The following is a 27,753-nucleotide window of genomic DNA, read 5'->3' as shown; positions in this document are numbered from 1 at the left end:
CCCAGTGACATGCTAGAGGGCGCTGTGCAGATAAGCTTGCAGTCCTGGCTGCTTGGGGTTATAACTGATCGCATGGCACTTTTCACAAGAGTAGAAATGGTATCCCTGACTGGATGCATTCTGCCTCCCCAAATTCCTCCCAAGCGTTTGGTCGGAAACGTGATTCTTCCTCACTTCCTGTCTGAAGCTGCTGCATGCAGTTAAGCAGCTGCTGTGTTCCACCCCAGAGGTGACTGCATTTCAGTGAGGCCTGAAGGTATTTTCAAGCACACAATCCAGCTAAAAGGTACTGTCGGAATATGTCATTATTAATCACTACACTGCCCAACAGCAGCCAAGACTCTGGGCGTGGAAGAGTTAAAATGAGGACGGGCTTCGGGGCAAGGGTCACATGTCCCTCTCTTTCTTCTCTAGTTGACATTCGGGAGATAAAAGAGATCCGCCCAGGGAAGAATTCCCGGGATTTTGAACGATATCCAGAAGATGCTCGGAAACTGGACTCCACCATGTGTTTCATCATCCTGTATGGACAGGATTTCAGGCTCCGGACACTCAGTGTTGCTGGTCAGTACTGGGTGATGGAGGGTGACGACAGGCGGGGAGGGTCTAATCTCGATTCTTTCCCTCCCCCACTTCTTCCTAGGGCCATTAGGGTTTCATGGATGAGGTGGCCTCACTAACTTTCCCACCCACCCTAGCTATGTCCTGGCTTAAGGGAGAAGGTGGGAATCAGCTGTGGTGGAAAACAGGACGTGGACACACGAGCTGGGAGAAGAGGGCCATGGAACCTCTTAGCAGGGAGAAGACAGGTCAGGTTGTCACCATCTCCCCCCAGCAGTCCTTTCTCCCAGCATCCCTCCTCCCTGACACAGCACCCCCACCCAGACCCCACTCGCAGTGACGGCCATCCCTGATGGAATGCCACTGTCAGGGTGAATTTGGCCCATTGGCACAGGCGCCAACTCTGGGGGTGCTCTGGGACTCAAGCACCCACGGGGAAAAAATCATGGGTGCTCAGCACCCACCAGCCCCAACTGTTTGGGAGGCGCTAGGGGGAGGGCGGAGAGCAGCGAGCGGCCGGTGGGCGAGGGACCTGGGGGAGGGGGCAGAGTGGGGGTGGGAAGAGGCGGAGTGAGGGTGGGGCCTCAGGGAGGGGGCGGAGTGGGGGTGGGGCCTCAGGGCAGCACCGGGATGGAGCACCCACCATGAAAAATAAAAGTCGGCACCTGTGGGGGTTAGCCAGTTGGCTAAGGGTGCTGTTGTCTGTACGAAGAGGGGCATCATCTCGGTGCATCGTCTAACCTCAGCTAGAGATGAGGAGCAGCCAGATCCCTCAATCTCAGTACCCCTGAGCTGTGGGGAGAGGTCAGCCCCGGAGCAGACCATTGCAGCCCAGCCCCATCTCTCATGTAAGTGCGGAGAGGAAACTTCCCTTAGCCCCGCTCCTCCCACTGCTGGACTCTGCTCTCCTCCCTCCTCAGCCTTCTGTGAGGAAGACGTCAACATGTGGATGACGGGCCTGAACTGGCTGGTGATGGACACTCAGAAAGCCCAGACGCCGCTGCAGGTCGAAAGGTATGGGCAGGGAGCTGGGCTATTGGGGGGCTGGAGATCCCTCTGCCCCATCACTCCAGAGCGGGGCTGGGTGGGCCGGGAGAGCCAAGCAATCCCTGGGCACTGCAGAGTGAGGTGGGACCAGGGGAAGTGAAGGGCAGACAGGATCGCTAGTTTGGTTTTCCTTCGTCCCCATTTTGGGGTGCCCAGTAATCCCCAGAGCTGGCTGGGATGCTGATGAGGGGATGAAACGCCTGCCTGAGGTGTAATCTCCTCCGGAAGAGGCCAGACCCCATCACCCCAGCACGTGTGATAACTGCACCGCGCTCCTAGCCGTGTCACTGCTGGGACCCCTCGGCTCCAGGCTGATCCACTTCTTCTCAATCCTCTCGCTAGGTGGCTGCGGAAACAGTTTGACTTGATGGACAGGACGAGAGAAGGCAGGTGAGTGAGGCGGGCAGGCAGGGACGACAGGAGGGTTGATGACCCTCGGGGTTTTCATCCTAGCAGGTGTCACTGCAGAGACTATCTGCCTCTCGCTCAGCTTTGCCACACTTCCTGTGGCAGCCACCGGAGGGCTGTCTGCACAGGATGTGGCGAACTGGCCCGATAGGGCCTGAGGCTGGTAAACCCCCTTTGGGAGCTGAGAAATTCTTGAGCTGTTCCGAGGATGGGGAGAGGAGACAAACATTTCATGGTGGTGGCTGGGAAAATGAGGCCTTGCCCAGCCTTCCAGCTCTCTGCCACTCCCTGCCCACCACACAGCCCTGCCGCGCCTGCTCCTTCCTTCCCCATCACCCAGTCCCCACAGGCTGGCAGATAAAGCCTCAGGAGATAAAGCAGCGGCAGCCCTGATCCTGCAGTCCTTGTGCTCTCCCAACTCCCACTGGGAGCTTGGAGCATGTGAAGGCAGTGGGATGAGGGCTGGTTGTTAGACAGGCTCAGGGTCTAAGATACTGTGGCTTTAAGCAGGGGGAAAATTTGATCCCATTGTCAGAGCCACGGCTAAGGCCAGGATCCCACTGCAACAGGCTCTCAAGGAATCTGGAGCCAAACAGGACTGAACGGAGAAGATGGAAATGAGACAGTGTCTCTTTGAGAAGCTGTGGGGAGTTGGGGGAGGGGGGGAACAGGGAGGAGGAAAGAAAACTGGATTTAAAACTTTTTGTTTAATCAGCATTTTGGTCCCTTTCTGTCCAGCTAGCTAATGAGGCATGGCTGCTGGGGCGGGGCCCAGCAGCCGCAAGGGATGAGCTCTTGGCCCTGCCGCATGCCAGCTCTGTGTAAACAGGACATCGGACAGGAACTGAGGGGTTCCATCCAGGAAGAGGAGGGGGCCTGGGCAGGAAATGATGGGAGATGGGACAGGAAGTGGGGCTAGTGTGGAAGGAGCAATCGGCTTTACAAAAACATGGGTGTGTCCCCTGGGGCGCTGAGTGCTATATTCAAGTCTGAAACAGAAGCACGGCGAGGGAGAAAGGCCTTCTGGACTATCCCCAAGGGATGGCCCTGCGGGAGTCTCCAGGGACGCCTCCCTGCACCAGGCACTCGGCAGAATCCCACTGAGATGATTTGATTAGGCATGTTTTGTTATCCCACTGGGATTGTCCTACAAAGCACTCCGGTACTCCAGCGCTGGGCTTACACAGCAACCCAGCTCGACGGGGTGGGATTTGTACACCATTGCGGGTTGCACAGCGTGATCAAAGTGCCAGATGAGAGCTGTATTAATAACACGGCAGGGATCCTGGGAGGCCTGCCGGGATGGTGCGCGGCTGAGTCTCTGAGACGCAGCAGGAGTCCCCCTGTGCTACCGCCACCCTACGCCGCTCGACGTTGCTTTCCCGAGCACAGCGCTCAGGCGCAGCTACAGAGCCTGGCCGGGGAGCTGAAGACAGTGGAAGCTGATCACGTTAAATTCAGTGAGGCCGGCTGAAGCAAAGCAAAGCAATGCTTACGGTCTGATCCTGAGCGGCGCTGCGCACCCGTATCCCGGTCAGTGATTGGTCTCTGAACTCTCAGAGCACCCACACCTCCGATCGGAGTCTCCGTGCGGGGACGGCACTCGGCACGTCTCAGGTGCACGACCCACATCTCTGCAACTCGGCTGAGCTTTTCCTGCCTGCCTTCCCTTCGCTGGTGTCGCATACCAGTACCCAGCCCTTCCAGGGGCCGCTCCAAGTCATGGCTCGTGGCCCATCCAGCACGGAATCAAGTGACATGGTTCTTGTGTCTCAGGCCTGGTCTACTTGGAAAAGTTTGGCTGGCCTAGCTCTGTTGGTGAGAAGTGTGAAAAAATCACACCCTTAACTGCCACAGCTGCAGCAGCAACAGCCCCAGTGTAGACACAATTATGCCCACAAAAAAAGAGTCCCTTTGCTGGGACAGGTTATTTTGTTCAGGGATCTGGGATCATCTCTACTGGGGGAAGAAGTCTTTTGCTGTTATAAGTTGCGTCTGCACTAGGAGGGTTTGCCGGTGTAGCTATACCAGCAAACCCTTTCTGGTGTAGATCAGAGCACGTGCTACTAAACTACACCCTCAAATCCCAGAGAACACACTGAGCAGCTGTAGACTAGGTTAGCAAGTGCGGATGGGGGTGGGGAGGGGTGAGGGATGGGGGAGAGGGGGGAGCAGGAGTGGAATAGAACATGCTGCCACCTGCTGTCTGATTTGGGTAACTGCAGATTCAAGCCAAACCCTAGGGTTGTGCATTTGGGTTCTGCTGAAACCCAAGTAGTTGGTGGCTGCCCGAGTGTTGATGATGATATTTAGTGAGTTTAACGCCCCGAGGAGCTGTTTACTGGGCCAGATTAACCCAGGGCCTGGTCTGTTCACTGGATTTCTAACATTTAGGGATGGGAATCAGGCGTAAACATCAGCTCTTGCAATCATTCAGCCCATAAGTAGCCCCCAGAGGCACGACCGAATGCCAGTGAAGAACAAACACAATAACATGCTAGATTCTGCACACACCCCTTCCAAGCTGAATCCCCAGCAAGGTCTGGAATTGGAAGGACTGGGCGGGGCCCACTTCCCCTTCTTGTTCTGCAGACAAATACACACCGGCACACGTAACCATGAGTGGGTGGGACTGTATGAAGTCAGTGGAACCGCCTTGATTTACACCGGCTGGGGATCTGGCCCCACCATCTCTAAAGGTTTGCTGACTTGGGGTTCTTTTGCTGAAGTCACACACAGGTTAGTCTTTCAGAGAAGGGCTCTCTCATGGCGTGATGTCGTGGTGGGCGTCTGCTATAGACCACCAGACCAGGAGGATGAGGTGGACGAGGCTTTCTTCGGACAACTAACAGAAGTTTCCAGATCACAGGCCCTAGTTCTCATGGGGGACTTCAATCACCCTGACATCTGCTGAGAGAGCAATACAGCAGTGCACAGACAATCCAGGAAGTTTTTGGAGAGTGTTGGGGACAACTTCCTGATACAAGTGCTGGAGGAACCGACTAGGGGCCATGCTCCTCTTGACCTGCTGCTCACAAACAGGGAAGAATTGGTTGGGGAAGTGGAAGTGGGTGGCAACCTGGGCAGCAGAGACCATGAGATGATTGAGTTCCGGATCCTGAGAAAAGGAAGAAAGGAGAGCAGCAGAATACGAACCCTGCACTTCAGAAAAGCAGACTTTGACTCCCTCAGGGAACTGATGGGCAGGATCCCCTGGGAGGCTAATATGAGGGGGAAAGGAGTCCAGGAGAGCTGGCTGGGCAGCACAGTATTGGGAGGAGGTGAGCAGCCCTCAGTGGTGAAAGAACAGGTTAAGGACTATTTAGAAACGCTGGACATACACAAATCCACAGGGCCGGATGCACTGCATCCGAAGGTGCGGAGGGAGTTGGCTGATGTAATTGCAGAGCCATTGGCCATTATCTTTGAAAACTCGTGGCGATCGGGGGAGGTCCCAGACAACTGGAAAAAGGCTAATGTAGTGCCCAGCTTTAAAAAAGGGAAGAAGGAGAATCCAGGGAACTACAGACCAGTCAGCCTCACCTCAGTCCCTGGAAAAATCATGGAGCAGGTCCTCAAGGAATCCATTTTGAAGCACTTGGAGGAGAGGAAGGCGATGAGGAACAGTCAACATGGATTCACCAAGGGCAAGTCATGCCTGACCAACCTGATTGCCTTCTATGCTAAGATAACTGGCTCTGTGGATATGGGAAAGTGGTGGAAGTGATATATCTTGACTTTAGCAAAGCTTTTGATACGGTTTCCCACAGTATTCTTGCCAGCAAGTAAAAAAAGTATGGATTGGATGAATGGGCTATAAGGTGGATAGAAAGCTGGCTAGATCATCGGGCTCAATGGATAGTGATCAACGGCTTGATGTCTAGTTGGCAGCTGGTATCAATCGGAGTGCCCCAGTGATCAGTCCTGGGGCCAGTTTTGTTCAACATCTTTATTAATGATCTGGACAATGGGATAGATTGCACCCTCAGCAAGTTCGCAGATGACACTAAGCTGGGGGGAAAGGTAGATACGCTGGAGGGTAGAGATAGGGTCCAGAGTGACCTAGACAAATTGGAGGATTGGGCCAAAAGAAATCTGATTAGGTTCAACAAGAACAAGTGCCGAGTCCTGCACTTAGGACGGAAGAATCCCATGCACTGCTACAGGCTGGGGACCGACTGGCTAAGCAGCAGTTCTGCAGAAAAGGACCAGGGGATTACAGTGGATGAGAAGCTGGATATGAGTCAACAGTTTGCCCTTGTTGCCAAGAAAGCTAACGGCATATTGGGCTGTATTAGTAGGAGCATTGCCAGCAGATTGAGGGAAGTGATTATTCCTCTCTATTCGGCACTGGTGAGGCCACATCTGGAGTATTGCGCCCAGTTTTGGTCCCCCCACTACAGAAGAGATGTGGACAAATTCGAGATAGTCCAGCGGAGGGCAACGAAAATTATTAGGGGTCTGGAGCACATGACTTCTGAGGAGAGGCTGAGGGAACTGGGCTTATTTAGTCTGCAGAAGAGAAGAGTGAGGGGGGGATTTGATAGCAGCCTTCAACTACCTGAAGGGGGGTTCCAAAGAGGATGGAGCTCGGCTGTTCTCAGTGGTGGCAGATGACAGAACAAGGAGCAATGGTCTCAAGTTGCAGTGGGGGAGGTCTAGGTTGGATATTAGGAAACACTATTTCACTAGGAGGGTGGTGAAGCACTGGAATGCGTTACCTAGGGAGGTGGTGGAATCTCCTTTCTTAGAGGTTTTTAAGTCAGGCTTGACAAAGCCCTGGCTGGGATGATTTATTTGGGGTTGGTCCTGCTTTGAGCAGGGGGTTGGACTAGATGACCTCCCGAGGTCTCTTCCAACCCTAATCTTCTATGATTCTATGGCTACAGCCCTCACGGCAAGTACGCAGCAAGGACCACTCTGGCTGCTGGTATTTTTAAGAGGACTGCAAAATAACTGTGCGGCCCAAAATCAGACAGAGGGATTGAATATCTTCCCAACTGGTCTGTCCGCCAGACCTGCTTTCCAGGTATCAGTCTTAGGGCTGGTCTTCACTACCCGCCCGGATCAGCGGTAGAAAATCGGTCTCTCGGGGATCGATTTATCGCGTCTCGTCGGGACGCGATAATCGATCCCCGAATCGACGCGCGTACTCCACCAGCCCAGGTAGGAGTAAGCGCCGTCGACGGGGGAGCCGCGGTGGTCGATTTGCCGCCGTCCTCACAGCGGGGTAAGTCGGATCAGATACGTCGAATTCAGCTACGCTATTCGCGTAGCTGAATTTGCGTATCTGAAATCGATCCTCCCCCATAGTGTAGACGTAGCCTTAGTTGACAGGTTTCTGAACTGCTCTCCTCTCCATCCCCAGTAGATGGTGTCATTCTAGTACAAATACCTCTTAGTCTCGCCTTCGTAGGAGGAGATTAAGTAACTCAGATTTTAAAATGAGCTATGGGAGATCCCTAGGTTTGCTCAGACCAGTCTGTCTGACCTGGGCGTTTCCAGTGCCTAGAACTTCACCTCTTACAGTGGCTCACCTTTGTTTATTTGGAATAAACGAACGAAATATCTGATCTGCACGCGTTCATCTAGCTCAGTGACAAACCCTGTTCCATACCAGCCAGGCAAAGTGACATGGGCTGCAGCCACGCAAACCACACCATTTCAGTGTGTCCACACTAGGGAGTTGCACAGACGGAAGTGATTCGATTTCGGAACCTCCTGAGTGCGATCTCAGTCTGGAGGCCAGCCCCTGTCTAACTGTTCAGTGAACTGAGAGTTCAGTTCCCTGGGGGAGACACAGGTTGAATGAACCACATATGGGGCTCCAGCGAGTGCCTGGCAGCTCTGGAGCCATGGGGGCTGGAGTGCCTGCAGCTCTTGACCCCTCTTCTTTCTCACAGAAACTGGCCCTTGCTTTCCTGAAGATTCATCTGGGAGAAGGGCGGGAGTGAAATTGCTCAAGGCCCCGAGCCCATGGGGCCAGCTGAGGCCCTGAGCCTGCATGAGAAGCAGGGCTCCCACATGTCCCGCTCTGAGGCCTGATTCCTGCTTTGTGTGTCTTGCAGTATCACGGTGAAGGATCTGAAGGCCATGCTGCCCCAGGTGAACTACCGGGTACCCAACATGAGGTTCCTGCGGGACAAGCTAGTGGTAAGAACACTCCTGCGGTCTCCTCCTCCCTCCCTTTATCTCTCCTTTTCTGACCCATCCTTTATGGACAAGGCCTATAGAATGGGATAGGGGGGAAGCCAGTAGAGATTTGTAGAACCAACCAGGTTCTACAGAGATGACTCTGAAGTCCTATAGAATCGACCCTTCCTGTTGGGAGGGAGGTGTTGAGTGCCCTATAGAATTGAACAGGGACTTCCCCCAGCTATAGAATTCTATAGGATGGGTCAATGAAGCCAAGAGAAAGGGTCTCCTGCTCCATTCAGTCCCATTGGCTTTTCCTGTAAGGATTATCTCCTGCCCATTCCCGAGTCTCTGTTTGCCAGAAGCTGGGAATGGGCGATGAGATGGATCACTTGATGATTCCCTGGTCTGTTCATTCCCTCTGGGGCAGCTGGCATTGGCCACTGTCAGAAGACAGGATACTGGGCTAGATGGACCTTTGGTCTGACCCAGTGTGGCCGTTCTTATGTTCTCTTATGTTCCCTTTCCTTTGCTATGTGTTTGAGGGGTGTCTGCAGTCAATGAACATTAACGAGCAGCTGGTGCCTCCTGGGCAAATGGTCTCTCTGGAAGCCCCTCTGCTCCTGGCCTGTACTGGATTATCTGTACCTTCCTCCTGCACTCCCTGTTACTAAGGGACATTTACAGGGAAACACAGGATTGTATCAGAGGGGTAGCCGTGTTAGTCTGAATCTGTAAAAAGCAACAGAGGGTCCTGTGGCACCTTTAAGACTAACAGAAGTATTGGGAGCATAAGCTTTCGTGGGTAAGAACCTCACTTCTTCAGATGCAAGTAATGGAAATCTCCAGAGGCAGGTATAAATCAGTATGGAGATAACGAGGTTAGTTCAATCAGGGAGGGTGAGGTGCTCTGCTAGCAGTTGAGGTGTGAACACCAAGGGAGGAGAAACTGCTTCTGTAGTTGGATAGCCATTCACAGTCTTTGTTTAATCCTGATCTGATGGTGTCAAATTTGCAAATGAACTGGAGCTCAGCAGTTTCTCTTTGGAGTCTGGTCCTGAAGTTTTTTTGCTGTAAGATGGCTACCTTTACATCTGCTATTGTGTGGCCGGGGAGGCTGAAGTGTTCTCCTACAGGTTTTTGTATATTGCCATTCCTGATATCTGACTTGTGTCCATTTATCCTCTTGCATAGTGACTGTCCAGTTTGGCCAATGTACATAGCAGAGGGGCATTGCTGGCACATGATGGCATATATAACATTGGTGGACGTGCAGGTGAATGAGCCGGTGATGTTGTAGCTGATCTGGTTAGGTCCTGTGATGGTGTTGCTGGTGTAGATATGTGGGCAGAGTTGGCATCGAGGTTTGTTACATGGGTTGGTTCCTGAGTTAGAGTTGTTATGGTGCGGTGCGTGGTTGCTGGTGAGAATATGCTTAAGGTTGGCGGGTTGTCTGTGGGCGAGGACTGGCCTGCCTCCCAAGGTCTGTGAAAGTGAGGGATCATTGTCCAGGATGGGTTGTAGATCACTGATGATGCGTTAGAGAGGTTTAAGCTGAGGACTGTAGGTGATGGCCAGTGGAGTTCTGTTGGTTTCTTTTTTGGGCCTGTCTTGTAGCAGGAGGCTTCTGGGTACACGTCTGGCTCTGTTGATTTGTTTCTTTATTTCCTTGTGTGGGTATCGTAGCTTTGAGAATGCTTGGTGAAGATCTTGTAGGTGTTGGTCTCTGACTGAGAGGTTGGAGCAGATGCGGTTGTACCTCAGTGCTTGGCTGTAGACGATGGATCGTGTGGTGTGTCCGGGGTGGAAGCTGGAGGCATGAAGGTAGGCATAGCGGTCGGTGGGTTTTCGGTATAGGGTGGTGTTAACGTGGCCATCGCTTATTTGTACTGTGGTGTCTAGGAAGTGGACCTCCCGTGTAGATTGGTCCAGGCTGAGGTTGATGGTGGGGTGGAAGCTCTTGATTTCAAGCTGTTGAAATCATGGTGGAATTCTTCCAGGGTCTCCTTCCCATGGGTCCAGATGATGAAGATGTCATCAATGTAGCGTGGGTAGAGAAGGGGCATGAGAGGACGAGAGCTGAGGAAGCGTTGTTACAGGTCAGCCATAAAGATGTTGGCATATTGTGGGGCCATGCAGGTGCCCATAGCGGTGCCACTGGTCTGGAGGTATATATTGTCACCAAATTTGAAATAATTGTGCGTGAGGATAAAGTCACAGAGCTCAGCAATAAGTTGTGCTGTGTCATCATCAGGGATACTGTTCCTGACAGCTTGTATTCCATCTGTGTGTGGGATGTTTGTGTAGAGAGCCTCTACATCCATGGTGGCTAGGATGGTGTTTTCTGGGAGGTCACCAACGCATTGTAGTTTTCTCAGGAAATCTGTGGTGTCACGGAGATAGCTGGGAGTGCTGGTGGCATAGGGTCTGAGTAGGGAGTCCACATATCCAGACAGTCCTTCAGTGAGAGTGCCAATGCCCGAGATGATGGGGCGTCCAGGATTTCCAGGTTTGTGGATCTTGGGTAGTAGATAGAATAACCCCGGTCGGGGCTCTAAGGGTATGTTGATTTGTTCCTGTGTTAGTGTAAGGAGTGTCCTGAGTAGATGGTGCAGTTTCTTAGTGTATTCCTCAGTGGGATCTGAGGAAAGTGGCCTGTAGAATTTGGTATTGGAGAGTTGTCTGGCAGCCTCCTTCTGGTAGTCAGACCTGTTCATGATGACAACAGCACCTCCTTTATCAGCCTCTTTGATGATAATGTCAGGGTGGTTTCTGAGGCTGTGGATGGCATTGCGTTCTGCACGACTTAGGTTATGAGGCAAGCGATGTTGTTTTTCCACAATTTCTGCCTGTGCACGTCGGCGGAAGCGTTCTATGTATAGGTCCAGGCTGTCATTTCGACCCTCAGGAGGAGTCCATGTGGAGTTCTTCTTCCTGTGTTGTTGGTGGGAGGGTATCTGTGTATCAGTGCGCTGTTCAGTGTTATCTTGAAAGTATTCTTTGAGTCGGAGGCGGCGAAAGTAGGCTTCCAGATCACCGCAGAACTGTATCATGTTCGTGGAGGTGCTGGGGCAAAAAGAGAGTCCCCGAGATAGGACAGACTCTTCTGCTGGGTTGAGTGTGTAGCTGGATAAATTGACGATATTGCTGGGTGAGTTAAGGGTACCCCTGTTGTGGCCCCATGTGTCAGGTTGGATTTTAGACAGCTTACGGTCCTTTTTCCTTTGTAGAGAGGTGAAGTGTGTAATGTAAACTGGACAGTCACTACGCAAGAGGATAAATGGACACAAGTCAGATATCAGGAATGGCAATATACAAAAACCTGTAGGAGAACACTTCAACCTCCCCGGCCACACAATAGCAGATGTAAAGGTAGCCATCTTACAGCAAAAAAACTTCAGGACCAGACTCCAAAGAGAAACTGCTGAGCTCCAGTTCATTTGCAAATTTGACACCATCAGATCAGGATTAAACAAAGACTGTGAATGGCTATCCAACTACAGAAGCAGTTTCTCCTCCCTTGGTGTTCACACCTCAACTGCTAGCAGAGCACCTCACCCTCCCTGATTGAACTAACCTCGTTATCTCCACACTGATTTATACCTGCCTCTGGAGATTTCCATTACTTGCATCTGAAGAAGTGAGGTTCTTACCCACGAAAGCTTATGCTCCCAATACTTCTGACAGGATTGTAGTCCATTCCTAGAGCTGGCCAATAACATTTGCTGCTCATTCCCCATCCAAAGCCCTGATATTCCTCTCTCTGTGCCACTCGCCATGCATAGCATGTAAGGAGAGAGGGACCCAAAGCACAAAATCTGGATTGAGATTCCAACCTCCCCTCCAACTAATCCGGCTGGCCCATCTCTAGACATGAGACGGGATTACAATATTGGCTCAGAATGTAGCACTGCATACTGGGACCTGTAATCCCCATGGACTGCCCGATGGTGGCTGCAGGCCACATTGTAGATGTCCCTGGGCACCGCATGGCCCATGAGCTTGCCTCAAGATGCCCCCAGCTGGAGCGATACAGCATGGGAATCCCACTGGAGCCAATGCTTTCAGACAGGGGCCTTTTTTCCCCATCTTCTGCACCAGGGGCTTGAAGTCTCTCTAGATCCTTCAGCTCTGGGAGGTCTGCTCCCTCCCGTTCCGTTCTCACCAGGTTCTGTCTCTCTCCTTCCTCCTGACAGGAAGTGGAAGCCAGGAGCGACATGGCCTTCACCCACTTCACTCAGTTCTACAAAAACCTAATGTTCGATGCTCAGAAATCGGTAAGAAGTTGGGGCCCTCAGGTGACTCTGCCCAGCCTGGGGTGACCCTGCGGCTGGGCCCAGACCCGGGGATGGGTAAGGAAGGCCAGAGTGGGGTCATGGTGCTGCCCGTCACTATTAATGGATGTTTCTCCAGCACCCTAAATGTACTTGGCATGCCACAGGAGATAGCCCCCGAGAACTGGCTGAGCGGGGGCTTTGTTGTAGGGACGGGAGATTGGGAAGACCATCTAGAGTGAGTCAGTGAGGGGCAACTCAGATTCCTGCCACAGGTCCTGAGATGCCTTGTGCCTGATGCTTTCCAAGACTCTAGACAAAGTCCCCCCCTGGGCCTTCTCCTCCAGTCCCCATCCAGCCTGCAGGTGGCACCTTCTCCACTGGCTAACCTGCCCCTGTCCCCCTTTTGCATTCCAGATCATCGAGCAGCTGGAGCTCTCCTTCCCCTTGCGGTGAGTACCAAAGATCCCCCCTTGTCAGATCCAGCCCCAGCCCCGGGTGGGGCACCGGCCCGCCAGTCATCCTGGCTCACTGTGTGTGTGAGAGAACAAGACTCAGAGCCAAGAGGTCTCTTCACAAGTCCAACCCTGTCTGCTCCCACCGCAGCACACAGAGGGGACCACTGGGCACCAACCCCTAGGGCGACAAGGCTGAGCACCCACACTCTGCTTGTCCCTGCTCCCAGAGATGGTGACAGTGAAGCTAAGCCCGGGGACACAATGGGCTGGTACATGACTCTTACCCTATTAGATCCCCAGAGAATGGGCAGGACTCTACTCTCAGACACAGTAATTAAACCCGGAATGACTCCAGGGCAATGACTGGGGTGCTCGGGTTAATACTGTGTCACTGAGATCAGCGTCTGGGGAGGAAGCTGCGGGTCAGGACTCAGGTGCGTCACCACCACTGTGTATGGGGAGCCCAGGACTGGGGTAGCAGGGGGGGCTGCAGGTTAGAACTGAGGGGCAGTGGCAGAGCTGTGGCCGGGGGGAGCCCAGGGCTGGGGTAGCAGGGGGCTGCAGGTCGGAATTGAGGGGCATCAGCAGATCTGGGTCAGGGGAGCCCTAGGCTGGAGTCATAGGGGTGGGCGGGTGCAAGTCAGGTTGATCGGAAAAGCTGTGAGGATGGGGGGGAAGAGCTGGAATAGTGGGGGGACTAAGGGGACTAGGTATCTGTATGGGGGAGACACACCCAGTGCCTGACTCGTTTGGTGGGGGGAGACTGGCATATCCGGCTTGCACACACTCCCATTGACCGGCTCCCTGCCTCTCCCCAGGAACGTTGACCGGGCGGAGCTGTGCCAGATTACACTGTACGACTTCCAGAAGTTCCTGCAGCACGACCAGAAGGTATCCGCTAAGGCGCACGTCGTACCTGAGGGACTGCAGCCCTTCTGCCAGGCCACCACTTGGCATGCAGTGGATGATAGCAGAAATTCTCATGACTGCCACTGTTCTGAAACCAGAGAGCGTCTGGCTACCTCAGAGCCAGCCCAGGCTGCTAGTAACCTAAAGTCATGCTCATCCAATGGCTGTCCAACTGGTGGATCTCTCTCCTCTTCCCGATAGACCATGAGACCCAACGCCACGGAAGCTGGCATCCTCTGTTGGCAGTCTCAGCAGAGAGGCCATGGGATGAAGGGGCCATGGTGGTCTCCCAGGAAGGGCAGTGTGTGCCACTGCCCAGGGACAGAGAGAAAGCTACGATGGGTGGGGGAAGCTGAAGCCTGACAAACTCAGACCAGAAAGAAGGTGCCTGTTTTTAACAGCCAGGGTGATTAACCATCAGAACAGCTCATGCTCAGCTGCGATAGAGAATCCATCACAGGTCAGGTCAGCCTGGATGATCGGGTGGTCCCCTCTGCCTTTACATTCGGCGACTCTGCAACTTGGAGTCTTGAACTCCAGGCCGCAGGTCATTCTAGAAGAGCTGTACCAGCCCAGCCAGAAGTGACGGGTTGGATGCATGTCTGGAGGAGATTCTGTGACCTTTGTTACAGGGAAGGGCAGACCTGGCCTTGGAATCTGTGAATCTCCAACAGGAAATTCAGATGAGAACATGTTAGGAAAAAGGAGCAAATCGTGACCAAGGTTTGCCTGGTTCTGAAATCTAGTGAAGAGAATAATTACAATCAGGCCATCGGCACTGGACTCCTCTCTATTCCTTGCAGATGCGGGTGGAGGCACAGTGGTGGCGGCGGGAGGGGGTGGGGGGAGGGGAGTATGGGCTGTACCTGCCCTGTGCATAGCTAGAGGTCGTGAGTCTCCTCGGCCCTGAGTCCAGTCACCTTCCATCTGTCTGAAGGCTCTTGATCTTGCAGATCTGAGATTCCCATCCTGGTTTCACCTCCAAACCTTCGGTGCAGTTCCTCCCCTAACACTGCCCTCTGCGCTCTCTGCCCTAGGAGCCCTGGGCCAGTGACATCGGCAAGGTGCGGGAGTACATGTGTGGCTACCTCAGGGACCCCTTCAGTGACATGACAGAACCCTTCTTCCAGCTGGATGAGGTAGGGGAATATGTACCCTGGATCCCAGCCCATCCTCCTGCATCAGCCATCCCCTTAGCAACTCCAGCGCCCACCAGCGGAGCTCAGACTCCCACCTGAGGCAGATAAAGTCTCTAGATTAGTTAGGATTTGTTGAATTGGTGCACACGGATGTAGCTGTATTTATAACAATGTACACTTCAGACTGGAGGTTAGGATGGGCCATGCCAGATCAGACCAAAGGGGCTTATAGACTGCTATCCCAGCCTCCATCGATGACCAATGCCTGAGGCTTAAAAGGACGCAATAAACCACCCATCTGGCTAGTGGACAGTGCTGCACATTTGGGGATTGATATTCCTTCCTGACCCTTCCAGGTGATCTCCTTGTGCCCTGAAGCATGAGGTTTTAATTCTCCTTGTTTAAGGGGCACAGCTACAGATTTATTATTGGCCCCAAAATCCACCTCCATCAGGTGACTGTGTGCAGGTGCAGCCGTGAATTCCACAGGTGATTGCACTACATGTATTTAGACAGGCCAGTTGTATTGAAAGAGTGAACCCCTCCCTCTCACATTCTGGAAAAGTCCACATTCCAAACTCTGCGTCTGAAGCCCATCTCTAGCTGCAGTCACTGGACTGTGTTCCTCGGCTCGTCCTCTGCTGCTGGCAGGTCTTCTCCACCCACTTCTCTCCCTTTCCCAATTCCTGTTGGTGCTTTGGCCCCACGCCCATCTCTCCCCTTTGCTTGGGGTGACCCACGGTGTCCTGGAGCCTGACCCTCCTTCGTGTTGCTCTAACCAGCTTTCCTTCTGTCCTCAGTTTCTGACGTACCTGTTCTCCAGGGAAAACATGGTCATGGACGCCAAGTACGAGCGAGTGGTCCCAGAGGAGATGAACTACCCGCTGTCCCACTACTGGATCTCCTCCTCCCACAATACGTAAGAGCTTGGCGTCAGCCCACTGACGAAGGGCCCCCAGCATGGTGGGGCGAAGATAAAGCGGCACAACCTGTTTGATTCTGAGCTGAACGGGTGCCTCCCACCGCAGCCCTAGGAGTCATTCTGCAGACTTGGGGAGCCACTAGTCTGGTGGTTGAGTTCCAGAAGGACTCTGGCCTGCGATGCAATAGTGACCAGGGGGAGGGGGGATTTCCCTTTAGCCTCCCCCGGGAGTTCTGCAGGGATTGCCCCACTTCTCTGTCCATCTAGGACATGGGATTCCTGGACATTTCCTTGTAAGCAGGTACTGGAAAACAGGGGCCAGTATCTCAGCTGGTCTAAACCAGCATAACTCCATTGACTCCAACGGAGCTCTGCCCATTTACACCAGCTGTTGGCCTGGCCCTGTGGCTTTGGACCTCCGATGGGTCTCCCGAGCCCAGGCGGCACTGGCAGGAACAGGGGTTCCACGAGACAGCAGACACGGACATCTGATGGGATCCAGGCCTTGGGTTCAGAGCGAGGTGCCCCTGAAACAGCAATGACCTTTCCAGGCCCTGCCTGCACTAAGCTACCAGGCATGGCAAGGAACCAGGCAGCTCCCCTGGCACGCCGTCTGTGGCTGGCGGCTGGCGGGACAGGCACCATCTGCAGTGGTTGCTCCCTGAGATGGACTGGGAGCCACATGATTTGCAGCTGCACCACTTCCTCCAGGCCTCCCGGTCCCACCCCCAGGCCCTGCAGTGTGGCCCCTCTCCAGGCGCCGCTGGTGATTCCGAGGCCCTCTCGTTCTCTTTGCAGGTACCTGACTGGGGACCAGTTCTCCAGTGAGTCCTCGCTGGAAGCCTACGCGCGCTGCCTCCGGATGGGCTGCCGCTGCATAGAGCGTGAGTGAGCTGCTCCTTGCCAGGGGCCGGGCTGCTGTCAGCGGCTGTGAGCTGGTCCGACGGCATAAGCTGAGTAGCAGGAGTACCGCTCAGTGACTGGGTGGGGGACCGCCAAAGGGCAGCAGGAAATGGTAGTGGTGATGCCACCCCTCCCCCCACAAGTTACCATTGGAGTCAGCATCCTTTGGGGGAATCTCTAAAACCAAGTTCCTGACCACTCCCCAAAACTTCCTCGGCACTTCGGACAAATGTAGGGGTCTGAGCCCAGTGCCTTGGCCACATCCTGTGATGGGTAGTTCCTTTAAATTGCCCCCACTTTTCTGCCTTACACATCGGTGTCAAACAGCCCCCCCGTCTCACCCCAGATGTGGCTACAGCAATTCTTGGTGAATCGTACTGGGATCCTTCTGGTGCCCTGGAAACATGAGATGTTTTGCTTGGATCATTGTCCTCTGGGGCAACCTGGGGAGAAGTTTAAAATCCACCAGATGCAGGAATCACCAGCTGAGGTTCTCTGGTTCTCTGGCCTGTGCGGTGCAGGAGGTCATACCAGACGGTCGCAATGGTCCCGTCTGGCCTTGGAATCTACAACCCAATGGGACCTCAGCTGAGGATCGTTCAGTCCACCTGGTGAACCCTTGCGATCTTGCTGTCCCTTCATATCAATGGCAGGCAGACCCCCATCCAACCCCACAGCCTGCTTTCACTAGCTCAGTCCCATTTGACCCTGCTAACTGAGATAACAGCATGTGCTGTTAGAGGTGAATGCCAGTGTGTTTTCTACCCCTTTGTCCACCCCTGAAGTGCCCATGTACTGGCACGACAATGAAGTGTGCACAGCTCCACAGTGACGCTTGGGACCGATGCATGTGCAGTGGCCATGGGCTCTAGAGGTGGTCCTGTCCATTCCACTCTGTGCAAGAAAGGACGGGAGCTGGGACATGGTCCCTCGGGAACGTGTGTGGGGTACGGGGATAAATGATCACGCGCGTGGGGGGAGTTAACAACTCAACCATCTCTGCCCTTAGTGGACTGTTGGGATGGTCCAGATGACCTGCCAATCATCTACCACGGACACACACTCACCTCCAAAATCAAATTCCTGGATGTCCTGCACACCATCAAGGAACACGCCTTCGTGACCTCTGAGTAAGGACCACCCCACTGCACTACAGGGGCTTTGTCACCCCTTTGCTGCTTAGGGACTGCTAAAGGGCCTGGAGCTTGTCACATGTAATGAGACTGTGGAACTCATGGCCACAGGAAGCTATTGAGGCCTCGAACTTAGCAGGATTCAAAAAGGGATTAGATATTTATGTGGATAACAAGAATATCCAGAGTTCTCATAGTTAATGGTAACAATGATTGTGGAAACCTCCTGCTTCAGGGCTTAAGCCAGTCTGTAACTATTAGAGACCAGGGTGAAACCTGTTTAACCATGTGTGGCAGCCAGATAGTCCCTGTTTATCCTGGTCAGCACCCACTGGTTCTGTATTTATTGTGAGAACCTGTTGCTGGGTCTGGGCGTGTTCCCTGCCGCACTGCCCATTCCAAGGCGTGGATACATTCCCTGCAGAGCACTCCCAGGTTGAGTGTCACACCCTGATTTACTGAGTGTTCCCCAGCTTCGAGGGTTCTGCCCTAATCCAGCTTTCCCTACACCAAGGTCTCTACCAGATTGTCCCATGGATCTCTGAGTTCCTGTTATCCCCTTTGGGGCCCTACCCTCATTAGTTTTGCCCCTGGCTACACTAGGAGCAGGCGCGTGATCTGGAGCCTTTTCTCGGTTGCTATTCCGAATGATCTGGCCTTTCCTCCCCCCCTGCACCAGGTTCCCCATCATCCTCTCCATCGAGGACCACTGCAGCATCGTCCAGCAGAGGAACATGGCCTCCCACTTCAAGAAGGTCTTTGGGGACATGCTGCTCACCAAGCCAGTGGACATCAACGCCGATGAGTTGCCTTCCCCCACCCAGCTCAAGAAGAAAATCCTCATCAAGGTGCAGCACTTAGGACCTGTCCTCTTCCCTTTCCCCCAGTCCTTCTCTGATACTGTCCAGAGGGGGTGGTACAAGAACTGTACGCACCAGCCTTGAACTGGGAGAGGCAAGGGTAGCTAGTGGGAGAGCCCTATAGTTTGGGGGTTACAGGAACATACTGGGGTGAGCTTTCTCCACCTCCAGCTCTAAAGTACAAAGATGCATGGGAATCTCCCTCCCAGATGAAACCTAAACACCAGTCCTGGCCACTCACAGTCATTTAAGTCATTTTTGCTCCCAGAACGGACTCCTTTGCCCGTGGTACCGTGAACCCAAACTGCAGCAACATTGGGCCAGGAGAACCAGGAAGTGAAACCAGTTGTAAACATAGGCTCAGGTGCTGGTAGCACAGGTCAAGGGTCAGTCTAACTGTGTGAGTTCTCCTCTCTCTGGTTTGCTCTCCCGCTCCTTAGCACAAGAAGCTGGTGGAAGGGAACCTTTATGAAGAAGTCTCCACGGCCAGTTACTCGGAGAATGACATCAGCAACTCCATCAAGAACGGCATCCTGTATCTTGAGGACCCCATTGACCATGTAAGAGCCTCGCCCAGGCTTCGGTCTCCCTTTCCAGAACTAACAGCCAAGCATGTGGGAGAGGGAACGGTCTATAGCAGAGGTGGGCAAACTATGGCCCGCGGGCCCCTCCTGCCCGGCCCCTGAGCTCCTGGCCCGGGAGGCTCGCCCCAGGCCCCTCCCCTGCTGTCCCCCCACCCCCGCAGCCTCAGCGTGCCGCGGACGCAATGCTCTGGGCGGCCGGGCAGCGCAGCTGCAGAGCCACAGCCTGACTCGGTGCTCTGAACGGTGCGGCTGTAGTACCGCCAGCCACCGGTGCTCTGTGCTGCACGGTAAGAGGGCAGGGAGGGTTCGGGGTGGTGGTCAGGGGGCAGGGAACAGGGGGGTTGGATGGGGCAAGGGTCCCGGGGGGGCAGTCAGGAATGAGAGGGGAGGTTGGATGGGGTGGCAGGGGGCAGTCAGGGATGGGGAATCCGGGGGTGATCAGGGGACAGGGAGCAGGGGGTGATGGATGGAGCAGGAGTACCGGAGGGGCCAACAGGGACCGGGGCGGGGTGGATGGGGTAGGAGTCCCGGGGGGGCCGTCAGGGGACGGGGGGTTGGATGGGGCAGGAGTCCCGGGGGGGCCGTCAGGGGGCAAGAAGCGGGGGGGTCGGATAGGAGGTGGGGACCGGGCCACACCTGGCTGTTTGAGGAGACACAGCCTCCCCTAACCGGCCCTCCATACAATTTCTGAAACCTGATGTGGCCCTCAGGCCAAAAAGTTTGCCCGCCCCTGGTCTCTAGACTGCACTTGGAACCAGGAACTGGGCCTCACGGTGCAGGCTGGAATACCAATGCTTGGATTCCAGCAGTGGGGAAGGAGGTGTCACAGTCCCATCCCCTCCCTGGGTCATTAGAAGGGCTTGAACCCTAGACCTTCATCACAGACCTCCACCATGTAAGCTAAAGGAGTGACTCCGTTACCCATTAGCAGTAATAGGCTGGTATCCTCTAGTGGACTACTCACTGGAGTGGAAACACAACACACGTTCTGGCAGTGTGCACACACCTGCAATGCAAGCAGCTGTGATCTCTGGCAGGTGCTGACATCCTTGGCCACCTCCCTGCCCTGTACCCACTCCCCGGCTTCCTTGCTGCCTGGTTCTGATGCTCCTTTCTCCTTGGCAGACCTGGAGCCCACATTACTTTGTGCTGACAAGCAACAAGATCTATTACTCCGAGGAGACGTCCCGCTACCAGTCCAACGAGGATGAGGAAGAGGTGGAACAAAAAGAGGTGTGTTTGTGGGGAGAAAAGGTGTGGATTGGGGGGGAAGACAGTGCTTCAGGGACCTTCAGGATTCACCTGCAGCTGCATGTACCCCTTTGGGTTGTGCTTCTGCCCCAGCTCACGAGGGTTAGAGCAAGTCAATGCTTGGAGAGGACCTGGCCAAGAAAACCCCAGGTGCTGGTGTTAGTTACCCACCAGAGGGGTGCCCTTCACCGAGAGTGTTAGGGGCACAGATGTGTGTTTTTGTAAGAGATGCAGAACCAAGGTCCTGACCACTCCTGGCCATTAAATATCCCACTTCACTTTTCACAAGGCAGGGTATTAACCTCAGGGTCCTGCTCAGACTCCGGTTGGGGCTATTAACTTTTGCCGACTAGATCCCCAGGCAGGTTCAGTGGGACATGAGAACCTTCACTACCTGCCCTAAACTGTTGGGCAGCATTGTTGTGCGCTGTTAGACTGCTGCTGTGCTCCACCCCAGAGGTGGCCAAAGTGATTAAGGACATGACACCAAACCCACTGTCTCTCTTTCCTTCTCTCTCTCTCCCCTGGATTTCTCTGGTCTCTCCCTGCCCCGCCCGTCTCGTCCTCGGGCTCTGCGCCTCTCCAGGAGTTTAACAACAACGAGCTGCACTTCAGCGAGAAGTGGTTTCACGGGAAGCTGGGCGGGGGGCGTGACGGGCGCCAGATCGCCGAGAAGCTGCTGCACGAGTACTGCACCGAGACGGGTGGGAAGGATGGCACCTTCCTGGTGCGGGAGAGCGAGACCTTTGTGGGAGACTACACCCTCTCCTTCTGGTAGGAGCCTCCTGCAGCGACCTCCATACCGGGGCACAAGATCCCCTCTGCCTCCGGCACCAGTGATCCCCTCACATCGGGGACTCAGTTTCCCTCCAGTCCGAGGTGGTAGCGGTAGAAAGCTGCTACCATCTGATGACAGCAGCCATCTCTGTGAAACAAGCTGGTGGGCCTCAGTCCGGTTCCTACTGGATTAGTCTCGGGAGCCACCAGAAGGGGCGTTGATCCTGTCCCTCATTGGCAGCCTAGCAGCGAGGCTGAGACCTGAATAGATCCCGGAGACTGGGCTCCCCAGAGGCGGCCTGTCAGGGTGGGGTCAGGGAGGGACGCTTGCCCTGCTGCTATCCCAGTTATGCGGCAACATCATTCCCCAGCACCACGATGGCTGATGATCGGTGCTTCTCGGGGCGCGGTGATGGCCTCCCAGTGCGGCTCAGGATCACAGACCGCACTCCCACTGACTTCAGAGAGGCTTTTGGCTGAGTTAGGACCTAGGGGTCTGGCCTTTATAGATTCCATGGGGGAAAGCCCCAGTGAGGGGGAGATGGGCCTGACCCAAAGCCCTCAGCCAATGTAAAGGACCACAGCCATATACCTGCAGCTCCCACATGCATCAGCCAGGAGCAAACAGCCAAACCACACGCCCCTGCCGCTGTTGGATTGAAAATAGCACCATTAGCTGTGAGCGGCCAGCTGGGATAGTTGCGGACACCATCCACTAGGGGGCAACATGGTCACTCTGTCTAAGCCAACGTATTGCTCCAACATCCCTGTATGGATCGCCGGCTAGGGTGACCAGATGTCCCTATTTTATAGGGACAGTCCTGAAATTTGGGGCTTTTTCTCATATAGGCGCCTATTACCCCCCACCCCCGTCCCGATTTTTCACACTTGATGTCTGGTCACCCTACACCCGGCTGGCTGGCTGGCTGCTGTCTCTGTACCGGGCCGAACCGAAGCCCAGATCCAACCCCTGAACGTTGGGAGTCTCGATCCAAACCCCGCATTGTGACTCGGGATGTTCTTTGCTGTCCGGTCGTCTCCTCCCCCCCCACCAGGACTGGTGCAGAGGGTTGACCTTTCCCCCCATCCACTGTGCGCCCGGTTTGGGCAGCCGCAGGGAGACGTGGTTTGCACTTGACCCTGCCGATCCCTTCTTGTCCCCGCTGCAGGCGGTCCAGCCGAGTCCAGCACTGCCGCATCCACTCCCGGCAGGAAGCCGGCACCACCAAGTTCTACTTGACGGACAACCTGGTGTTCGACAGCCTCTACAGCCTGATCTGCCACTACCGCGAGGTGCCACTGCGGTGCAATGAGTTTGAGATGAGGCTCACAGACCCCGTGCCGCAGCCCAACGCCCACGAGAGCAAAGAGTGAGTGTGTCACCTCTCCTCCCTTTCCCCTCTCCCCTTTGTTCCGCTCGCCTCTCCCTGGCCTTCCGGTCCTCGGTCGTCTCCACACAGCACCTCTCTCCTCTTTGCCTCGCTTCTCTCCCCGCCTCTCCAGCGAGCACCCTCTGCTGAACCATCCGGCCCGGATCCGGCACCCCCTGCCGGAGATGCGGTGTCACTGGGGCTGCACGTCCTCTTTGGCTGAGGCGCTGTCGCAGTGGAGCTGTTCTGTTATGGGGTGTCAGTGAGGCACCACATCAAGCTCTGGGGCAGGAGCCTGAATGGGGGGAGATTGTGGCCTATAGCCCCAGCAGTGGCCGTTTTTTTGTAGAGAAAGCGACCCCCGCAGGCCCCAGGGAGCCAGGTGTTCCCTCAGCCTGCTTATTCCCTGGGGACAATGGGGAATGGGGGTTTCATGTGTAAATAATCTCAGGCCACATATAGCCAAGACTGTGATCATCGGCAGAACAGCACACGGGCAGCATGGGGAGTCCACAGATCCATGGGCGTGCATCCGCACGTTTGAGCAGCCCTGATTCCTAGTGCAATAGATACACACAGGAGAGCAGGTCTCACACCTAGACACTCAGCCGGTACATTAATACAGGCAAGAGATCGGCCGTGTCCCTGGGGCCCCTGGAGGGTGGAGAACCAGAACTGGATTCCCATGCTCACTGGACATGGACTCGTTCTAGGACAGGGGAGGCCAACCTGAGCCTGAGAAGAAGCCAGAATCTACCAATGTACATTGCCAAAGAGCCACAGTAATACGTCAGCAGCCCCCCATCAGCTCCCTCACCCCGCTCCCAGCGCCTCCCACCCACCAGCAGCCCTGCTAATCAGCGCCTCCCCCTCCCTCCCCACACCTCGTGGTCAGCTGTTTTGTGGTGTGCAGGAGGCTCTGGAGGGAGGGGAAGGAGCAAGGGCATGGCAGGCTCAGGGGAGGGGGCGGGAAGGGGTGGAATGGGGGCAGGGCCTGTGGCAGAGCCAGGGGTTGAGCAGTGAGCACCCCCCCGGCACACTGAAAAGTTGGCGCCTGTAGCTCCAGCCCCGGAGTCGGCGTCTGTACAAGGAGCCACATGTTAACTTCTGAAGAGCCGCATGTGGCTCCGGAGCCACAGGTTGGCCACCCCTGGACTAGGAGATTGAAAAGCGTCGGCCCCTCTCTCATTTGCTGAGTCAATGCCGTGGCACAGGGTCAGATGATGCATTGATCCTGCTGCGTGTTCTTTCCTGGCCCAGGTGGTACCATGCCAATCTGTCCCGCCTGCAGGCCGAGCACATGCTGATGAGGGTGCCCCGGGACGGAGCCTTCCTGCTGCGCAAACGCAGTGAGCCCAACTCCTATGCTATCTCCTTCAGGTGAGTGCGAGCTGGCCAGTCGGCCAAACCCGTCCCGGGGGCCTGAGCTGAGAAGCAGCAGACTTGTTTCCCTGGTGACCCGCTGGAGTCAAAGGCTACAGCGTGCAGCCGTTGCCATCTCTCCTCCCAACCCCGTGCCCTGCCATGTGCTTGCACATGATTTTCTCCAGTCTCATTAGCTGAGCACAGTTGGGTTGGATGGGTTCCGGGACGGGGACCTTCAAGGAAAGCTGCTGCTGCAGGAAGTTGCATTGATGAGTCACTAGGGGTCCTCTTCCCTTCCCTCAGGACTGGCTGAGTTTGTCTACACTGCAGTTAGTCACCCCTGGCTGGCCCGTGCCAGCTGACTCGGGCTTGCAGGGCTCAGGCTAAGGGGCTGTTAATTGCAGTGTAGACATTCTGGGACCCTCCCACCTCTCCGGGCGCCAACCCAAGCCCGAACATCTACGCTGCAATTAAACAGCCCCGCCCGCCCGAGTCAGCTGGCACAGGCCAGCCACGGGTAGGCATACCTGGTGTGCTGTGGGTAACTCGCTGCCGTGCTAGGGCTGCTGCTCAGTACGGACCGATGACACCACGTGCTGCGAGGAGGCAGTCGTGCCATCTTGTAGATTGCATGGAAAAGTAAGCTCTTGCTCTAGTCATTAGATACCCCCATGGAACTTACTGTGCGTCAGGATGTTACCCCAGTGCACTGGGGTGAAACCTCCCACGATAAGCCACTTGGACACGGGGATCTTCTTCGTTCCTTTCCTGAACTGCTGTGCAGTGCTGCTGTGCGCTGTTCCCCAATTGCTGCCGTCCACCCCAGAGGTGGCTGCATTTCAGGGTGGGTGAAATGATTCCCCTCTACGTCCCACCTCCCCACCCAGCCCCTCCTCATGTGCCCTTTGGGCTGTGTTGGTAACAGAGCGGAGGGCAAGATCAAGCATTGCCGCATCCAGCAGGAGGGCCGGCTCTTCATGCTGGGCAGCTCCGCCGAGTTCGAGAGCCTGGTGGATCTGGTGAGCTACTACGAGAAGCACCCGCTCTACCGCAAGATGAAACTCCGCTACCCCATCAACGAGGAGACGCTGGAGAAGATGGGCACTGCCGTGAGTGCTGGGGGGCAGGGGAATCCCACGGAGGGCATCGGGGAGCATTGCCATGAGAATGGCAGGGCACCAGGATACAGGGGAAGAGGGGCAATGCAGCTGGGCAGTGTGGTGAATATGGGGGGGCTTTATGGCCACCCCACAGAATCTTGGAAAAGCTGAACATGGCTGCATCCTAGGGTCCCTAAACTTTGCTCAGGGGGTGCATTGGCAAGTTGCCCAGAGTCCCAGGGACCGGCTAATCAGATTGCCGGTGCTCTAATCCTTATGCAGAGGTGCAGCAAGTGCAGACTACATCTCCCAGCATGCAGTGCTCTGGCTTGATCCTAGGGGCCACGCTGCCATTTGGAGGTTGTAATCAAGGTGTGACACACAGGAGAGCGGGGAAGAGACAGATCTTTCTGTACTGACCCCAGTCACCTGACATAGCCTCAGGGTACAAAAGGGAATGCCCCTATCCCATGACAGGAAGAGCTCCCAGTCCGCTGTCTAGCTCCATTAAGGAACGCTCGATTCAAATCTCCTCTTTTCTAGTGAGGATGTACACACGTCCCTTCCTCTGTCCCCACGAGCTGCCCCCTAGGAGAGGGGGAAGGTGGGAAGCTGTGGGTTTGCCTCCCATGTTACCGCTGCTGCCTGTCCTTTGCAGGAGCTGGACTATGGAGCCCTGTATGAAGTGCGAACCCCTCACTTCTACGTGGAGGCCAACAAGATGCCAATGGCCAGGGTAAGAGAGCACAGTCCGGAGAGTCCCCCCAGGTCTGCGTGGCACAGGGAGGGCGGGAGGAGGGGGAGGGGGATTCACGTGCTGCCTGGGAACTGGGTGATACTTTGTTCCGACTTGCTGCCAGTTCAAAAAGTGTCTGGGACTCCCAGCAGTCACCCAGCCATCCTGGGAACTGCAGCCCGCGTATCCCGTCATTCTGTGCCCATGGCATCCACCCCTGGCTGCAGACCCAGGCGTCTGACACTCAGCGTTCACTTGAAAGAGTTACGTTGGATCCCTTCTCTGTCGGCGAGCCCTGCAGAGCCGGCGCGGCTCGGAGCGCGAGAGCAGGTGTCTCTTCGAGCTCACCCGCAGAACTGTTACAGTAGCTGAGCTCCGATGGCAGAATCTTTAGTTGGTGATGCAGGGACCAGAAAGACCCAGCCTGACTCTCAGATCCCGGGCGGCGTTTTCAGCACTAGTAGCTAGAAAAAGCAGCTCTTTATTTATCAGCAGCGCGGGCTGGATCTGGTGTCAGTGAGAGAATAAACATGGAGCCCCCCGGGGGCACTTATCGAATCACTTTTCAGGGCACCACTGCACCTTAATCTTCCCCTCCCAACAAGTGAACTCTTGGGCCGAGACCAAACATGGGATGCGTTAGCCCAAAGGGAGCTCTTTTCTGGTTATATTCGAAACCATTTGGCAACCTTGAAAAGGAAATCGGACTTTCCTGCTGCCGTAGATGGCAGTTACACAGAGTCTGTGCGTTAGACCAGGAGACTGCAGTGAAGCTAAGGAAGAAGACCTGGAGATGTTTCAGAATCTCCCCTGCTCTCTTGGCAGCTCTGTAAGCCAGAGCGGTTGCCACCTTAGGGCCTGAATCTGCCTCCCATACTCCCTACGCAGTCCCAATGGGAACTGTGGCAAGTCAGGCCCTTGATGATTATCCCAACAAGGAGCATGGCCTGCTGACCTGTACCACGGCCGGCATGCCCTCAGGGCGGCCGGCAGAGACTCCCGGCACCCACTCTGCCCACACTCAAGCTTTGTCCCTCTCTTCCCCCAAACCTGTCTGGAGAGACAGTGGAAAAACCTTTGACTTGCCCCTAGAAGAGCTGTGGAAATCTGCTGTTCTCTGTCTCCGCCAGCAGCACTGATGCTTCTGTCTGGACACAGGGGATTGGGTTGATAATATGGCTGCTTCCAGCTGCATTATCGCCCATCTAAATAGTTTATCGACACTCATGATATATATATTGAGAGAGTCCTCGGTTACCTGAGATCAAGGCCTGGGGAGCTACTTTATATTCCTTTGCAGTTTTTCTTCTGCAGCGTTCCCTCCCCAGGAATGCTGGCCTCGTAACTGCTAAGGCTAGCGTGTCTCTGCTCTGCTCCCCAGTGTACGGTGAAGGCCCTCTACGATTACAAAGCCCAGCGGGAAGACGAGCTCTCGTTCTGCAAACAGGCCATCATCCACAACGTGGACAAGCAGGATGGAGGCTGGTGAGTTCTCCCTCCCGTCCGGTCAGGGGTCCACTCCTCTCCTGACACTGCCTGGCTGTCCCGGAGGAGGGGTCCCCTGACTAGAAAGGGCGTCCTTCTCAGATCGCGGTGGGGCCAGGGCATTGTGGAGTCAAGAAGAAAGGCCACGGCTCAGGATAACACGAGGTGTCTGATGTCGCTTTGTCTGATTGTTCTGGGGAGACGCTCCTCTCACAAGGACTTTCCTCTGCTCATGAGCAGCTGGGTGTCTCCTTGTTGGCTCAGTCCTGGCCGGCTCACCACCCAAATTACTGACACTGGGGGCCTGTCGGGAGATCCCCCTTTTTCTCATGGGGG

At 55.0% G+C, this 27,753-nt stretch overlaps 1 protein-coding gene across 1 annotated transcript in view; it reads left to right on the top strand.

Moving 5' to 3' along the window:
* The window catches only part of LOC135874120 (1-phosphatidylinositol 4,5-bisphosphate phosphodiesterase gamma-1-like), a 78,357-nt gene that overhangs the window by 38,201 nt on the left and 12,403 nt on the right, over nt 1–27,753 (top strand). Inside the window, exons 2-21 of the mRNA XM_065398826.1 lie at nt 415–564; nt 1,482–1,575; nt 1,951–1,998; nt 8,085–8,169; nt 12,348–12,428; nt 12,843–12,877; nt 13,702–13,774; nt 14,830–14,931; nt 15,732–15,850; nt 16,652–16,737; nt 17,766–17,886; nt 18,569–18,737; nt 19,190–19,309; nt 20,459–20,566; nt 21,171–21,358; nt 22,531–22,731; nt 23,992–24,111; nt 25,022–25,205; nt 25,855–25,932; nt 27,314–27,417. Coding sequence (XP_065254898.1) covers nt 415–564; nt 1,482–1,575; nt 1,951–1,998; nt 8,085–8,169; nt 12,348–12,428; nt 12,843–12,877; nt 13,702–13,774; nt 14,830–14,931; nt 15,732–15,850; nt 16,652–16,737; nt 17,766–17,886; nt 18,569–18,737; nt 19,190–19,309; nt 20,459–20,566; nt 21,171–21,358; nt 22,531–22,731; nt 23,992–24,111; nt 25,022–25,205; nt 25,855–25,932; nt 27,314–27,417 — 2,266 coding nt within the window. The remainder of the gene's footprint in view (nt 1–414; nt 565–1,481; nt 1,576–1,950; nt 1,999–8,084; nt 8,170–12,347; nt 12,429–12,842; nt 12,878–13,701; nt 13,775–14,829; nt 14,932–15,731; nt 15,851–16,651; nt 16,738–17,765; nt 17,887–18,568; nt 18,738–19,189; nt 19,310–20,458; nt 20,567–21,170; nt 21,359–22,530; nt 22,732–23,991; nt 24,112–25,021; nt 25,206–25,854; nt 25,933–27,313; nt 27,418–27,753) is intronic.

This window comes from Emys orbicularis, chromosome 2 (assembly GCF_028017835.1).
Source record: "Emys orbicularis isolate rEmyOrb1 chromosome 2, rEmyOrb1.hap1, whole genome shotgun sequence".
NCBI lineage: Eukaryota > Metazoa > Chordata > Testudines > Emydidae > Emys > Emys orbicularis.
Note: the sequence above shows the minus strand (reverse complement) of the source record. Positions and strands in the feature narration are given on the sequence as shown.